This window comes from Trachemys scripta, chromosome 9, assembly GCF_013100865.1.
Source record: "Trachemys scripta elegans isolate TJP31775 chromosome 9, CAS_Tse_1.0, whole genome shotgun sequence".
Classification (NCBI taxonomy): domain Eukaryota; kingdom Metazoa; phylum Chordata; order Testudines; family Emydidae; genus Trachemys; species Trachemys scripta.
In genome coordinates, this window is record NC_048306.1 from 24,068,460 (window position 1) to 24,085,679 (window position 17,220).

The 17,220-nt window shown below is 48.1% G+C and overlaps 1 protein-coding gene across 1 annotated transcript in view; it reads left to right on the plus strand.

Annotated features, from left to right (window-relative positions):
• Positions 1–2,188: 2,188 nt before the first annotated feature.
• Positions 2,189–17,220, plus strand: part of STARD8 (StAR related lipid transfer domain containing 8) — a 120,070-nt gene continuing 105,038 nt past the window's right edge. Inside the window, exons 1-2 of the mRNA XM_034780891.1 lie at positions 2,189–2,382; positions 11,622–11,655. Coding sequence (XP_034636782.1) covers positions 2,293–2,382; positions 11,622–11,655 — 124 coding nt within the window. The 5' untranslated portion in view covers positions 2,189–2,292. The remainder of the gene's footprint in view (positions 2,383–11,621; positions 11,656–17,220) is intronic.

Sequence of the window (17,220 nt, forward strand, 5' to 3'; positions counted from 1 at the left end):
CCATGCCTGTGGACCCAGGTTGTATGGGAATTCAGGACAGATACCATCTTTTCCCACTGCTTTTCCCAGTTCTGCCTCAACCTCCTTATTTGTGAATGGCGCAGACCATTGCGATACTGGAGCGCACGGCACTGGCACGGCTTTTATCCATTTGGCAGCAGCGTATGCCACGGTCTGGAAGGACGATCTGCTACTGAAACTAGCCAAAGGGATCCCCTGCGTGTGGCTTCTCAGGCTGCTGAACACCATGCTTAGTGGCCGAAGGATGCGCGTATATCTCGGGGGTCTAACCAGGAAGCCATGCACTTTGAATAATGGGCTACTACCACGGGCTCTGTACTTGCTCCAACACCCTTCAATATATACACGAGTGATATGCCTGAAATGATAGTACAGAAGTGTGCATATGCTGATGATTTGGCACTTGCAACTCAGGCCTATAGCTTTAAAAAACTTGCAGTAACCCTTACATCTGACCTGAAGATCACGAAGGGGTACTTTCAAAAGTGGCAGCTGAGAGTCCAAAGCTGAGCAAATTTGTAGTCTGTACTTCCCACCTGGACAACAGAAACGCACAGAACACTCTGTCCAAGTTTTGTGGTGGAAACCATGAGTTATGATCCAAAGCCAACATATTTCAGTGTGATTCTTGAGCGCACACAGACCTTTCGTGACCACCTCAAGAAAGTAGCCTCTAAAGCGAAGACTTGCATCAACTTTATTCAAAAGTTAGCAGGAAGAAGCTGGGGATCAACTGGCCTGGAGCTAAGACCCTGGTTCACTCAGCTGCAGAGTACTGTGGACAAGAAGCTGTGGCTAGGCAGTTGAATCGGATTGTGTGAATCATCGCAGGAACATTAAAATAAACAGCTCTGCCATGGCTTTCTGTGTTCGCAAACACCGAACCTCCAGCTGTCTACTGAGATATAACCACAGCATGAGAACCTAAAGGTGCTGAAAGCTGCCCAGACCTTCCCATCCGTCAGGTTATGGATAACAAACCTCAACAGTGCTTGAAAACGCAAAAACCGCTATGGGTCACACGAGACCACTTCATGTCTCTGGATCCGACCAAGGAAGTGCAAAGCATCTGGGCCTCATCTACCATTCCAAACAATCGCATTATCGCTGACCCAACGAGCAACCCCTTCCAGTTTTGACCTGCCATGCAGACTTTGGACCACACTGAACTGCATCTGAACAACCCGTGGAAGATGCAGCTACTTGATGCTCATGTAGAAAGTCAAAGACTCCCTTTTGTGTGACTGTGGTGGGAACATCCAAGCCATCAAACACATCATAACGCAGTGCCCCACATATGGATTCAAAGGTGAATTGGACGATATCTACAGTGTCACAGGCAAGGCCTTGAAATGGCTTATGGACCTATAATTGCATCTATAGACTGTTGCTGTGCAGATGACATACACGTGAGAGAGACAAATACGTGCAAGAGTGTTTATGGCAGTCTTTCAGTGAACTTCCTTGTGAACAAATGGCTGCTCACACAAACATCTGCAGAAAGTGAATAAGGAGCTGTGAATACTGTCCAAGCAAGTTCTTGGATTGCATTTGTTTTTTCCTACAATATTCACCCAGCTCTGGTAACAATCACAGGCTTGCTTTGCTGCTGCCAAACGTACTGCTGAGCCACTGAATTCCTCCTTGTGCTATGGAGCCTTCGCTGCAATTGGCAATCCTGAGTTTAGAGACGGCGTGGGGTGATGGTAAAGGAGATCAACGATGAAAAGGTTAACCTAGGGTGCCGTTTACCCCTTTCTGGGGGAAATATTGAAAGCCTTTGTGGGGGGCTGATGAGCTAAGAAAGGAGGGTGAGGGTTGGATTGAAAATCTAAACCTTGTGGGGTTTGGATTTCCAATGCCCTGTGTGTGTCTTTGACACTGAAGGTCTCATTTCTTATGCTTTGTAGTTCCCTCTTTCTCTTCCCTTGCTCTCTCTGGCTGCCTGGGGACGGGAATGTGGAATGCTGAATGGTGCATTAAAGAGACAGGAAGGAAAGCCCATGTCTTTTTAAAACTCATAATGTCCAGGGAATTTCAATCGGCATCCAAGCCTATTTCTAGCCAACAGAATAACGGTGCAGGGTTTGAATGTTCCGGCCCGCCTCCCTGGGCACTGCTTCCTCCTTCTGTCCCTCCCTCTCTCCCTGTGCAGCAGCTTCTCTCCTGGCTGAATCTCTCTGCCCAGCAGCTCTGTGCTGCGAGGAGCCACTTATGGATCTGACGGGAAGGGTTCTCCCCAGGGCTGGGGGCACTCCATGTTATAGCTGAATGTGCAAGGGGGCTGGCCCACAGACTTCCCCTGCCCTGCCCATCATGCCATTATTGGATTTTTTCTGGGCTTGCTTCAAAAAAGCAAAGGTAAGAAACTGCCCATTTATATCTTGTCCAGGCTTTCAGACTCCCTGTCAGCTAGGGTGACCAGACAGCAAGTGTGAAAAATCGGGACAGGGTTGGGGGGGGTAATAGGAGCCTATATAAGAAAAAGCCCCAAATATCAGGACTGTCCCTATAAAATCGGGACATCTGGTCACCCTTCTGTCAGCTGCCAGGAAAGAGGTCTGAAGGGATGGGTGGGGGGTGTCTGACAGTGCCTGAGTTTGGGTATTAGTGGGATCCCAGGGCATCTGTACGCATGTACACACACATACACTATATGATTAAATGCAGATACAGTACACACAGATGCATATGTGTGTGCTGTACGGAGAGACACATGCACTATAGCCAAATTTTCAAAAGTGCTTAGCACTCAACAGCTTCCACATAGAAGAATGAGAGGTGCTGGGTGCTGACTGTGTGTGGATAGATGCAGATATTCTACACACAGCCATATGCACTTTATGGATTGCATGCATGTGTGGGTTCTCTATGCAGGCAGGCACCCACTGTATGGATAGATTCAGGCATTTGTACAGACACACTCACATTCAGTAATTGATTTGCATGACAAGTCATACATATAGATCTCTGTCATAGACAGGTCCGATCTGCCTACGACTTGGCTTTATCCCCCCATGTCCATTCCTGATTTGGTATCAGACGCTCTGAAGCGAGATCCCACTTCTGCGGTCTTCTTTCTCCACAGATTAGGCAAACTTTTACCTCAGTTTTCTTTAATGGAAAAACCTTGGCTAATTTCTGATAGTTGGAGGAGATCTCTTCCTTGCCCATCTTCTGATTTTGGATATTACTGTAGAAAATTACTCAGTCTCTCTCTCTCCTGTGTCACATTGGTTGCAGTCACTCACATTCCCCCCACCCCCCCGGGAGATCCCAGATAAACACACTCTTTATGGACAGAGTCAGAGCCACACATACACTCTCTAACGGTGCAAACATCTGTGACTCATTTACGGATGCAAACCCTAAGTTGCCCCCTTGGAACAGGTGAAGACACACTAAATGTTTGTGCGCTCAGCTCCCTCTTCAGAGAACCTGTGACTTTGAATTCCCCTTTGTCTTGTTTCTACCATGCAATATTCTGTAGTTTTGTTTTCTTCCTCTAAGTCCTGTCTGAGCAGCACCTCAAGTTTTCAGTGAACAGCTGGGTGGAAGGCACAGAAGGAAGTTTAGGGGCATGGCCCCATGCCATGTGTGCCACAACAGTTAGGGCCAGAATCTGATTTGCAACACAAAGGTATAAATCTGGTATAACTCAGTGACTACAAAAAGAAGAACAGGAGTACTTGTGGCACCTTAGAAACCTGTCAGTGACTACAATTAGAATTACGCTGGAGTAGCTGATGCCACAATCTGGCCCTTAGCTTTTGATTTCCTGTGGCAACATTTCTTATGGCGGGTGGCAGTTTTGGTTTGGGTTTAGTTCTTCATCTGTCTCTTTAACACAACTTTGTCTCTCCAAGGGTGGCCATTGTGGTGTTAGATACGCTGTATTGCTGCAATAGGATGACAGGTCTGTGTGAGAGGTGATGGGCATACTGTTGGCGCAGGTTACCGAGGCTTCCAACTGCTTGTGGGACACACTAAAATCCTTTACAGACAGTATCTTATAGCAGGTAGTGCCTATGTCAAGATAAAATGCACGTGCTACACATACTACCTCCAAGATAGGTAGCAGAGTTGAAGGTAACAATGATCTTTGTAGAATTTGTTAATGATACTTTACAATTTCGTAGTCCTCTAAAGGGCTCTACAGACACTCATTAATCCTGTAGAGCTAAGTAGTAGCATCCCATTTCACAGATGGAGAAACTGAGGCTCAATGAAGCAAAGTGATTTATCCTATGACCACACAGTGGGCTTGTGCCAGAGCTGATTGTTCTTGGGCTCTCGACTTGCACTCGGTGCAATAGAAACATGTTTCTCCTAGAGGTCAAACCAGAAATAATATAAACAGAAGCCTTCCCATGCCAGCAACCTATGGGAATGTTCTTCTGTCTTCCTTGGAGGAATAAGATGCCATATCACTTCATCCTTTTATTGCAGAGTTCAGCTGCAATAGCACATCAAAGGCCCAATCCTATACAATGTTGAGCTACTTATGAGTAGGTTACTGGTACTATCTGGTCACCAGAGTTGCAGGTATTGTTTTTGCTTTGATTGGAGGAATCCTGACCTCACATCACGCTTTCATGATGGCCGAACCCTTCTGGTGTGCCTGTTTGTGCAAATATTCGCACAAGTATTTGCATCACGATCTCTTTCTGCAGATATTTGTGCAAACCACACTTCACTTGCCTGAGTGTTGGCAGCAGTTGAGTTAGAGGGGCCATGATTACCACCAAGTGAATTTGCTTTATCTGAAGAGTGTTCTCAGATTCTCTTTTTCTGCCTTCTCACAGATCTAGGGAGTGGTTGATATTTTAAATATAAACCAACCCAGGCTTTTGGGGACCACCCGATGTGGTCTAACCACTAATTTATATGGGTCTGTTTCATTACTGTGCTGATCTCTTGCTGGCCTCGGAAACTTCATTACCTGTCAGGAACCTGAGTGTAGGCACTTGCCCTGGCTTCACGGGAGGCAGAGCAGGACTCTGGGGAACTTGTGACCTAGGAATTTCTTTAGATAAAACCATTTGGTCAGGGGTGGCTAACCTGAGCCTGAGAAGGAGCCAGAATTTACCAATGTACATTGCCAAAGAGCCACAGTAATAAGTCAGCAGCCCCCCATTAGCTCCCCCCACCCCGGTCCCAGCAGCTCCCACCCACCGGCAACCCCACCGATCAGCACCTCCCCCTCCATCCCAGCACCTCCCGATCAGCTGTTTCGTGGTGTGCAGGAGGCTCCTGGGGGGAGGGGAGAGGAGCGAGGGCACGGCAGGCTCAGGGGAGGGGGCGGGAAGGGGTGGAGTGGGGGCAGGGCCTGTGGCAGAGCCAGGGGTTGAGCAATGAGCACCCTTCAGCACATTGGAAAGTTGGCGCCCGTAGCTCCAGCCCCGGAGTCGGTGCCTATACAAGGAGCTGCATATTAACCTCTGATGAGCTGCATGTGGCTCCGGAGCCACAGGTTGGCCACCCCTGCCCTAATAGGTGTAAGTAGAACCCCTTCCACTGCCTCTGCAGGGTGTATATTGGGAGGTGGAACAGAATTTCCCAATTAGGGAATTTGTCCAGGATCCTGGGGCCAACACACCACTGCTTAGCTCCGGCCTTCAGTTTGCTGTCGTGATGAGCTCCTCTGACTGAGGGTGATGGGTTTGGATGCTTCCTTGCTAGTTCAGCCCTTGAGGTTTGCGTTGAACCTGGAGTGGCACAAAGCCTGTCAACAAAGAGGCTAGGATTTGTGAAGGGATCAGTATTAGACGCTGCAAGTGCCTACTCCCAAACTCAGGGCCTGTACATTCCCTTTGGACGTGTTTTTCTGTCCTTGGGTGCTATCTAAACTTCCTTTCACCCCTTGCAGGGGATAATCTGGGAGGAGGGGGGGCAGTTTTTCTCTTTTCTTTCCCCTACCTCCATCTTTGCTCTTCTTGGGTTCACAGCTGCCCAAGCCCTCTTCTCTCCCCTGCCCCCATTTTAATCACCTCCCCACCCCACAACAATAAGTCAGACTTGATTTGCTACAAGCTTCAATCTAAAAATACTGAGCAACCTCCTTAAAATTTAGTAGCCTGGCGGTTCCCAGGAGATGGTAGCAGGGTAAGTGCTGCTCCTGGGCCGTGCCATTGCTGAGGGCTCCTTACAGGGCAGGAGAAGGGGAGGCCAGTTCTGGGAACAGCTGTGCTTTCAGAAAGCAGAAGGGACAGAGGACACCATCTTTTTCTCAGTATTTCCAACAAGAAACGCTGATGGTCTGGGACAGGCAGTAGGGCTGAGGCTCTCTTGGTTTCATCTCGTTCTCCCTGGTCCCAGGAGTCATTTGTGCTGTGTTTTTCCTAACAAGTAACCAAGCAACAGAAGAATCTCTAGAAATCCACTGACATGGAAAAAATGCACTGGGTTCCAAGGATAGAATTGTAACCCCCTTTGTGTTGAGAGATGGAGCAGGAGCTGGTTGGAAGATTGCGGGAGAAAGGGGCAGGAGAAGCCAGGGAACATTTGGAAGAGGGATCCTCCCAAGGTTGGAATAGCATCATGCTTATTAGATCCTAAGGGACTGCTCTTCCCTTTTCGTTGCTGTACACTGTTCAGCCAACTACTGTGCCATACCCAGAGCTGGCTGCATTTCAGTGGGGGGGCTAAGTGATTAGAGTGTGTGTTTGGCTGGCTGAAGCTTGTAAAGCTTGTGGGATCCTTTGAGATGAAAGAAGCTATAGATGCCCCCGTGCTTAACTAACCATCCAAACCTTTTCAGCTTTGACTATCATTAATTCCTCTGGACTGCTACAGCAATGCTTCTGCATGGGCTTTCCCTGGCTACGCAGGATTGGACAGAGGTTAACAGGCTAGTGACAGCAAAGCTTGTCCCATTTCTCACCAGGGAGGGAAGGATTCAGAAATCCCCAATAAATCCAAGGACCCCTGTAACCCAGCTGTGCCCACGCACACACGGGCACAGCCCTTTTCTGGAAACCCAGCGATAACCCCACGCTCACGGCCTCCACGTCACTGTGCTCCTTCTTGAATTTGCTGAGCCCAGCTCTTGCTGCGAGCAACACAGCAGAAGCAAAGGGGTTAAGCACCTCTTCCTGTGTGCTATCCCCAAGCTCCAGTGCCCCAGACAGGAAGAAGGGTCCCTGCTGATTTGTGGGAAAGTCAGACTCACCAGAATGTAACATTCCTAACATTATCCCCAAGGCCCTGCAAGCACATCTGGTGTGATTTGGCCTGGGCCTCCTACTGTGATGAAGTGGGGGGGGGGCATGTGAAAATATGTGGGGATCCTAAAGGGACTGGGCATGGGTGGGCTTTGGTGCCTCCTGGCTCGAGCCTTCCAACCCAGTGGAAGGAATGGTCATTGGGATTTCTCTCTCTCATACCTTAGGGCAGTGGCATGGGTTCCCCCATCCCCTACTTGCAGTACCATGGGCAGTGCCAGGGGTTCCCCTCCCATCCCCTCCTCCCCCCGTACCTGCAGCACCCCTCATTGGTCCCCCCACCTTGCTCTGTGCCTGGGGTATCTCAGGCAGAGCCATGCCATTTTGGGTCATCTCTTTTGTTCCGATGAGATTTAGTTACATTTATTTATGCCTGCAGAAAGCCTCCAGCAATGAAAGGGGAGCAAGTTCTGGGCTCTTTGTGCCAATGCCAGGGGCATCCGCCCAGCAGCTCTGGGGGATGTGAGAAAGCAGCATGCTGCACTCACTCACTGCGGGCCCCTTCATCATCAAAGAGGCTGCTGCATTTCTAACAAAGCTGAGAGAACGGAATGCAGGCAAAGCCGCTCCAAGAACTGAGCCCAGCAAAGGCGCCTGGTCTGTTTTCCTTTCTTTTCTATTCTTTTTTTTATCCCTGGCTTTTAGTGCTTGGAGACTCCGTTCTGCCCGCCACTTCCAGAGCCTGCTAATATGATTAAAATTTGGACATCCCCTGCTCACCAACTCCTGCTTGCACAGTTGCCTGGGCATCACGAGATATGCCTTGTGAGAGGCCTAACTTTTCCTCTGTGGCAGTAGGGGTCAGTCTACACTGGGGACATTTTATAACCACTCTGAAAGCCAGTTGGAGCCCTAGTGTAGACCTGGTTGAAAGTGGCCTGACCACTTTTTACTGAAATGGTTTCAAAACCATCTAAAAGATCTGGTGAGAGTCAGGTGTGTGTATGCCGGGAGGACGTGGCGGGAAGAGACCCAAAATCCCCAGGGGAGATTTTGTACACTGTGCCAAGTGTACCACAGACACTCATGAAGACAAGGCCCCTTCCCCAAAGAGCTGGCATCCCAAATAAATCAGAATGTGGGAAGAGAGTGGTATGCTAAGGACTTTCTCCCCCTCCCGGCTTGGCTTCCCCATCCGCTGGCCTCTGCAACAAATCCTCATCCTGTGCTGGTGACCTTGGCCTGGAAACAAATCAGCTTTGGTTTGTGTGTGTGTGAACTTTCGAAGTGCTCATAAAAGCTGCCAAGTGAGGGTCTCGGAGGCTGATGTTCTGCGCTCAGCCCCAGGACAGGAAGAGTATGAACAGTGGTTGGGCAAGCACCTCTTGCCATGACACTCCTCAGCCGGACTCTGAGGGCTGAAGGTGACCACAATGATCTGGGCTGAGGCCCAACAAACTTTTTTCAGACAGTCCCTCAAACTGCCATCAGATAGCAATAAATATTACAACATTTAGTTCTTCACTGTGGGATCCATGAGAAAGAAGGTGGGCTGGGGGAGACTGAGAGTGAGAGTGGGGACTTGGTTAGTTCTGTTTGAGGGCCCCAGGTGGTGTTAGTCCAGAGGTGAGTGTTTCGAGTCAGGGATTAATTGAGTCCCAAGGCTCTACCTGTGTTGAAATTTCCTTACGATGAAAACTGGAAGGGAAAAGGGCTCCTTAAATAGTTCAGTCCAAGAGTGCAAGGCTTGGTGGCTCAGTAGCCAAATACCCAGAATCGTTCTTCATTCCATTACAGGTGTTTCTTACTCATTTAGCACAAAGGGGTTTGGCATGGACATTGCACCCTTTTCCCATGTGGGGTGACCTTGATTTTGCTCCCAGGGAAGAGATGTAATGCAGTGGCTCCCAGGCACTGCTTTCCGCCCAGCACCAGGATTTCAGGCGTTGGGATTGCTACTCTAGCAGGCTACCATTCTTCCCGAGTTTGTCCCATGGGACTAACTTGTGCTTCCTGCAGTGTGGTGACGTTCTGACCCAAAGCCAGGGTGGTGTATTGGAACAGGACATGATTTTTCATGGGCTGTAAAAGTGGCCTAGGGATTCATGAATGTCCTGCAAGCCCTGCTCTGTGGGACACAGGATCTCCTGAGAAATTTTGTGGCATGTGGCATCTTATACGCTTGGCTTCCACTTTCCATATCTGCATCACCACTGCTTGCCTTCTACCCATCTGTGTGCCATCTGTGTGCTCTTGCCTACAGTGCAGCATGAGCTTCCTGCAACAGAGAGCTGGGATTTGGAGCAGCCCAACTTCTGTTGTGGGTTAGAGCAGGTACAATTGAGTGGGATGCAAGGGGCACTGGCTGGAGTAGCTGAGGTCTTAGTCTGGTAAACTGAGAGCTTTGAGCAAAAAGTTTAGTAACCACTAGGGTGATGCTCTCTGGAGCGGGTGGATGGGACTGTGGGTGCATGTGTTTCCTATGGCCCTTTAGTGGCTGGGCTAAGCCAGGTACTTATACATTTATGATGATCTTACCCTTCGGTGGTGGGAAGCCAGAAAAGAGTGTACGAGCTATTCCAGCTGCCATGTGGCTGCTACCTGGGAAAGACTGGAGGCCTGTGTTGACAGAGGGGAGAGAGATGTATCATATTCGAAGTGCTGCATCCATGTGGTTAGCTGGTGACTGGTATCTCGGCCTGTGGCCCTGGATTATTACAGTTGGTGTGTGTCTCTTTATTAACAGATCCCTGCCTACCAGCACATCACAGAGCCAATCTGCGCGCGTGCCCTGGAGTGAGAGCTCCTCCTGTCAGGAGGTGACTAAAATGCTGTGGAATGAGGGACCAGGGTAGGGAAATCACTTGAGGATCCGGTTCTGGGTTTGGAGTACAGAGAATGGGCTTTTCGACACAGTCTGTGTGAGTGCAGTGTCCACTCGGGTCCTCCTGGGCACCAAAGGCCCTGGCAGGAGGAGCAGGAAAAAACAGGCAGTATCTCTGGTTGGATAGTCGCATTTTCAGGGAGCAGGCGGAGGTTGCAAAGGCAGCATGCAGGAGAGAAGCTGCCTGCAGCAGCTCTGGTGAGGATGGGAGATTTGCAGAACCCTGCAAGCTGCAGCAGGAGCACAGCTGCATACAGTATGGCTCACAAGCGGCACCCAGAGGCCGGAGAGACTCAGAGCAGATGCTCTTAGTTCAGAGCAATAAACCACATCCTTCCTCTTTTTTTTCACTCCCTGGCTCCCAATCTAATGGTCTCTGTTTGTTTGTCTTTCCATCTTAGGGTTAGCCCATGTCAAAAAGGCTTTGCCAGGGGCCGTAGCCCCCTAGTGGAGACTCTGCTTGTATTGGCCAAAGGAGTTCTTTTGCTGGTACAGTTAAGCTGGCATAGCTATGTCAGGGGGTTGCCTGACACTTCGAACTGACACAGCTATGCTGGAAAAACTTGGTAGCGTACACCTGGCCGTAGAATTGTAGTAGGATTGGAAAGAACCTCTAATACAAGGGTCTACTTCCCAAATCGTCTCCCCCCTGCTGCTCCCCTCTGTTTTGCAAGTCTCTTCACTTGCTTTCTCTGTGTGGCTCATTCATCTCTAAGTCCAGCTCCAGGCCCCCTGCTGCTGCTTTTCCATGGGGGGGGGGGAGGAGAAGGGGGTTCCATGAGGTGATGGAAACACTCTTAGTGGAAGTTTTGCAGGCAAATCCCATCATAATTTTCAGACCTGAAATTGAACGTAATGTTTCTAAAGTCCCAAATCAGGAGTGTTCCATTCTCTATAGTTTTCCCAATGTATCGTGCCCTGTTTATTCTTGACTAATGCACTAGAGTCAGTGGACTTACCCAACATTGTGAAATATCTGTCCTGTCCCTCATATTGTTCTCATTGGCTTGAGAAGGAAAATGGTGCTTCCATCCCCAGTGTTTCTCCCCTTTAATGGTGAATGTGTTGAGCATCTCCCATGTGCTTGACTCCACGACGCCTGTAGGGAAGGTAGTCATTGGCCCCGGGGCCCCATATCTCCTCCTGCCCTTCTGAAATTCAGTTCCTTTTGCCTTTGCCTGCTGAAATGATTCTGCTCTATATGGAATGTTGCCTTCTCCAATTTGTTTTCCTTCATGTGCTGGCATCTCCTGTCTGCGCTCAGATCTTGTGGGCATTTGTTACCTGCTGTAGCAAAAGCCAGTTAATGAAACCCTGCTTCTGTTACAGCACCTCCTTGGGGATCCTTTCCTTAGCTTACTTCCCCCCAACACCACTTCATTCCATCATGTAGACTCAGTTGATAATCTGATCCAGGATCCAAGCTGCCATCGTCTGGGAGAGCTTTAGTTGGGTTTGCATGATGAAGACACAGAAATTTTAGGGGTCGTGACCAGGAATATAAAAGATCGTAAAATGATTTATTTTCTTTTTCTTTTGTTTTGTTTTTACAGTGTTTCACATTACTAGAGGATAAAAGGGACACAGGTAAGTGAAGATGGCATGTTCTGTTTTTATCAGCAAGAATATATTCATTATCAGAGGGGTAGCCGTGTTAGTCTGAATCTGTAAAAAGCAACAGAGGGTCCTGTGGCACCTTTGAAACTAACAGAAGTATTGGGAGCATAAGCTTTCGTGGGTAAGAACCTCACTTCTTCAGATGCAATACTTCTGTTAGTCTCAAAGGTGCCACAGGACCCTCTGTTGCTAATATATTCATTGTCGCCTCTAGATCTGTTTTGGTGACGGGGCTACCAAGATATATGCAGAGGCGTATAATCATGGGTGTCCTTCCCTTTCCAATGCAGTGACTTGGGGTATTAAGCTAGTGTTATTGCTGGGTTTTTAGTCTTTCTGCAAGTCTCTGGTTTCCCTTTCAAGCTCTTTCCTCCGCTCCCTTTGTCTGTTTCTCCACTCACCTCTGTGCCTTAGGTTAATGGACCAGATTTGAAGGTTCTGTTATAAAGGTAACGTCTCATCTCAAGCACAAAGCACTATGGGGATGCTAAAGAACCTGTGTGCATCAGCATCCCTTCTTGTTATCCCAAACTGTGCCCGTCCCTCCCACCCGCCTAGGCCCTGCACCCCATGCCCTCCCTAAGATAAAAGATTGGTTTGCCTATAAATTTGCTTTAATTGTCAGCAAAAAGGGGTGTAATCCCTTCCATTTTGTGCAAGGGAAATCCTGATTTTAGAAGCAGGAATGGAGAAGTGGTCCCTCTCTTATTTGAACTGCTGTATCTGCAGAAACACAGAACTATTTTAAAGTGTTAACTCTGCCTTGGTCAGCAAATACGTGCTCCTTTTTCTTTCCCTTCTCGCTGTTCTACTCTGGTTCTGTTTTTATTGGAGATATGCTGGGTGAACATACTCCCTCAGCTTACAGTGTGCAGCATCAGTGAAAACTTCCTCACTGTGGCATTGGAGTGAGTGCATTTGGCAAACTGCGTGGGGTGGTGACCAGGGGTCAGAAGCTGCGAACCTGAAGCCAGGACCCTTAAATTCTGTTTGTGGCTCTGCCACTGATTCACTGTGTGACCTAGGACAAGTCACTTTGCTTTGAGCTTCAAGTTCCCCATCTGATTAATGGGTTTGGCAAGGATGAACTTGTTATAATGTGTTTTGAGGCCCTTGGATGGACAGCACTAGAGAAGGGCCGAATATTCAGTGTTAGTGTATTGTATTGTCATTCACAGGGTCCTGATGTGAGGAAGACACTGACAAACCAGAGGGGATTCTGAAATGGGTAACAAATGATGATTAAGGACTTGGAGTTAGCAACCTACTGTATAAGGGAAGGTTAAAAAGACAAAGGAGATGTGTTCATTTGGGGATTTTCCTATTTGGGCTGGGTAAAGAGGGGGTGACTGAACCAGTGTCACTGGGAACTTTTGGAGTGGCCAGTTTAAAACCTTGGCTTAGTGAAACCCTGAGTTCTCATAATAAGCCTAGATTGGGCTATCCGAGAGGAAGGGGGCGAGTCACAAATTCTAGGCTGTCTTTGCTTTGGGGGGACTTAGGCATCTTAAGAAGCATCAGCTCCTCTCTGCTGCTTCTGTTGTCTTTGCCGAAGCAGTGGCCAGGAAGCAGCTGTTATCCGTGTGAGTTTACAGTCCGTCTTTGCTTCCATTTGCACTAGTGGGCAGCACGGCTATCTCTGGTATGAATAATGAATTGCTTCCCAGGTAGTGGGAGACACATGCCTCTTCTCATAGTTAGGGCTTTAAATGACACTGAGTTTGTTTACAGGAGCTTTGCCTTGCCCAAGTGCTGCACAGATACTAGTGAATGTTTGTTCAGTGACTGATAGACTAGGCTTAATGAGGGGCCCTAGTGCATCGCCACAGTCCACCCCCCATTCTGCTGTGTGCACCTTAACCCGCCATGGGGCTTGGACTGTGCATGAGCAGAAGCGGCCCACAGAGCTGCAAGGCAGCTAGAGCACGCCAGCCGAGACTCTCTTGAGGAGTTAGGGCTTGATCCTGCCAGATACTGAGCACCATCACCTCCTTTGACTTAAATGGGAGTTGGCAATGCCCAGCACCTCGTGGGAAGTCCGCAGTACCTTAAAGGCTGAGGGCCTCACCCTAGTAAACTAATACTGCTGCCCAGAAATATTGAGAACCATCATTCAAGGCCCAATCTTGCGTTCCTTGCACACCCAAAATTCCTTCTGGAGTCACTGGGCTCTTTGGGTGTGCCAGGAGTTAGCCGCTCAGGCTAACGGCGTGTAACACTCCATGCTGATGGATAGCAGGCATGAGAAAATGCACTGTGATCATACTCTGCATTGATTTTAAAGTCCACTGATGCAGAGGAACAGCCCAGCTGTCAGTAGCTCTGTGACTGAGATGTACATTGATTTGTTTTGTTATCATACCAGCTTTTACCTGGCCCAGTTTGCGATTTAAAAAAACTCTCTCTTTTGTGACATGAGGCTGTTTGGCTGCATTTGCCCTGGGGATAGTTGGACCTGTAATTCTCCACTGGTGCAGCTGGGAGCAAGGTTGAGTGTAGACAAAGCGTGGGAGTTTTACCATCAAGCCCTCCAAACAGGCTAGGGTGAAAACACCTGCCCCTTATCTGCAGCTTCCACCTTTGCTCCTATGGAACTGTTCTGAGGGAAAATGACAGATTTTTCTGGGAGTAGATGTAGCTGTTGGCCCTGGCTGCATGGTGTGTTGTAAGCCCCCTGCAGCATGGGAATTCGGAGAACAAGGCTGGCGCGCGCCCTCCATCTTGCCTTGTGGTTTCCTCAGAAGAGGTCAGTTTTAGCAGCCCTGGAAATAGTTACAGGGGCCCTGAAGCATCCTGAAGCCACATTCTCTCCTCTTTTCTTTACACAGAAAAGGTCAAGAGAAATCCCTTTAAATAATTATCCATGGGCAGCAACAGAAAAGGGGAGGGGGAGGAAGGACTGGAGTCTGTTCCATAGTGAAACAGGAAACACATTACTGTTGCTAGCTCATGGCATATACGTGGGGATCTCCAAGGTAGTTTTCATAACTGGAGGGCAATGACCTTGCTCGTTTTTCAGCCACTAAAAGATTAGATTTAGCTCTGAGCCCTAGCCGGTGGAAAGCTTCTGGTAACAAGGGGTGCTTTGTGAATGGGACTGGAGCGTAATCCTGGGTGGTCTCTCTTCACCCTTTCACTGGGGAGATTAACAACATGAATCTTGAGAGCTTGTTAACGAAGGTTATAGAGCCATGTGTGCAAGTGAAAGGGCCAGCAAGATATTTTGCCCCAGCAAACAAATCACATCCACAATTAAGACTTTTGGGGGAGGGGAAGGATGATATTGGTATTTCTTGGTTAAAGACGTCTATAGAATCAGGGCTTCCTGGCAAATATGTAGTTAAACTAGAAAAGCACTATCTTTAATTTCACAGTCCTCCAGCTCTGCACCTTCCCTGCCATCTCTACGCGTGCCAGGCCTGGTCAGTTCCAGGCTACAGCCTGGGGCTGGCCACTAGAGGGACACTAATGAGGAGCTGCACAAAGTCTTTGGGTCAGAACACAGGATTAATACAATCTCTTTCTTAGCTAAGCGGCTCTTTATTTTTGTATTAGAGAATTTGCATGTGTGTTGTTTGCAATTATATGGACTGACCAAAGTCATGGCTGGCTATTTCTGTATCATTCACTCTCCACATCTTGTCTGCAGACTGGTATCAAATACTAAGGGGCAAGGTTAATGAAAGAAACATTGAAATCTGGCCTGTTAAAATGTAGGCTTGTGGCTTTATGTCCTATATATTTACCAGAACGATACAGGTACCACCTCTAATATTTCCGGGGAGAAGAGTCGGAGTGGAGAAGCCCAGGCCTGAACCCCACGGATTTAAGAAGACCCTGTCAATAGTAGTTCAGTCAATGTGGCAGCCACAGTTACAAGGGAAGTTCTCTCCTCTGAAGAGCTTATAATCTAATTAGAGATCCTGCCTGAACATTGGGAGAGATGGGATCTATATCCAAACTTTGCAGCTCAGGCCCATCTGTAAATCTTAGTAGGGGCTTATGGTAGATAGGAGAGCAGTTCAGAGCAAGAGGTTATGAAGGCTTTGTGTGTGAGCACAGTGTCAGAGACCTCGTGAAAGAGGTAGGATTTCAAGAGGTGAGAGGCTGCTTGCTGTAGGGGGAGGTTGTTCCATGTTTATGCCTTGTAGCAGAGTAGGAAAGTGCCTGTCCTAGTCCTTCCATCCTCTGCAAAACATGGTCACAATACGCTCTTCTCCATAATCCTGTCCATTGTCCCCTGGGAAACTACCTGGATTGACTTTCTGGGCCATTTCCTGTTCCACAACAAAAACAGTCCTCAAATTCCTTTTAAAACCCTACCTATTAACGTGCAGGATCTGAGATCAGCTGGTCATGCTGCAGTGACCCCCTAACTGAACTCCTGTTCTGTGGAATTCCCATTGTTGTTGTTTCACAGAATAGCTGGATATGACGTGATCAAAGCCCTCTGTCAGTAATGAAAATCTGTATTTTTTCCCATCTCTTTGAGGAGGGGAGGAGTTCAAGTGTCTGTAGCTCATTCAATCTGGGGCCACTCTGCCAAGACTGTCCCTGATGGCAATCAATGCTTATTGTGATTAGTGTTTTTTGTCCATGCAGAACTGGACTGAAACTCCCACTAAATTTCACAAAGGCCACCTAACAGCCATTGCTACTAACCTGCCTGTATAAGATCCAGAGAGACAAAACATTCCAGATATCAGTGCTAATCCCCTGAGCTCCCCATCCCCCAGACAACTGGCATAATTTTATCCTGAGACTGAAATACCTAGAACCATTCACTAACTTCCAGGATATTAGCTAAACAGAAGGGAAACCTTACTCGTTCTGCTATGGACCCTCCCATCCTCAGACGCTATGAACTAAGCCTACTGCCTCTTTGCCCCGTCCCATTGGCTCCCATCTTTCCCAGTGGAGAGTTCTCCCTCTCTCCCTTCCCTTTTGCTGTGTTCTTACACAGTAGCTCTGCCCTGTTTCTTGCACACAAAACGTGAGGACTCCCTGGCACCAAGCCTATCCTTTCAGGCAGATTCTGTTCAAGGGCTGAGGCTGCATAGGTCTCCTACCCCTTCACTTCCTTAATGACATTAACCAAACTTTCCATCTATTGTTCTGGGCAAAACAAGAAGGAAAGAATTGCACACAGGCCACACTCTAAATACAAATACATCTATATAATGTTCAACCAAGAAATGAGGCTTGAGAGCATTCGCTACAGGGAGGGTAATTCCTACCTGCCCTCTGCAAATAGCAATAAATAGCAACCCCAATGTAGCTTGCTGAGCAGCTGATGACAAGGTGAGGTCTAACAATCATGTCTTTTAAACAAAAAAAAATCAAGCACCAGTAATTCTCCAAAGTGGGCTACCTCAGCAGAGCTCTCTGAGATAACACACCTGGGGAATAGGTCAGTATACAGTGTTTGGTGTTCCAAAATAACCAAATGAAAATGTTAGCTATATATCATCACTGCTGGGTTACGCTCACTTTATATTTATACATGAGCTTTCTGGAGTCTTCTTCTGTAAGTCT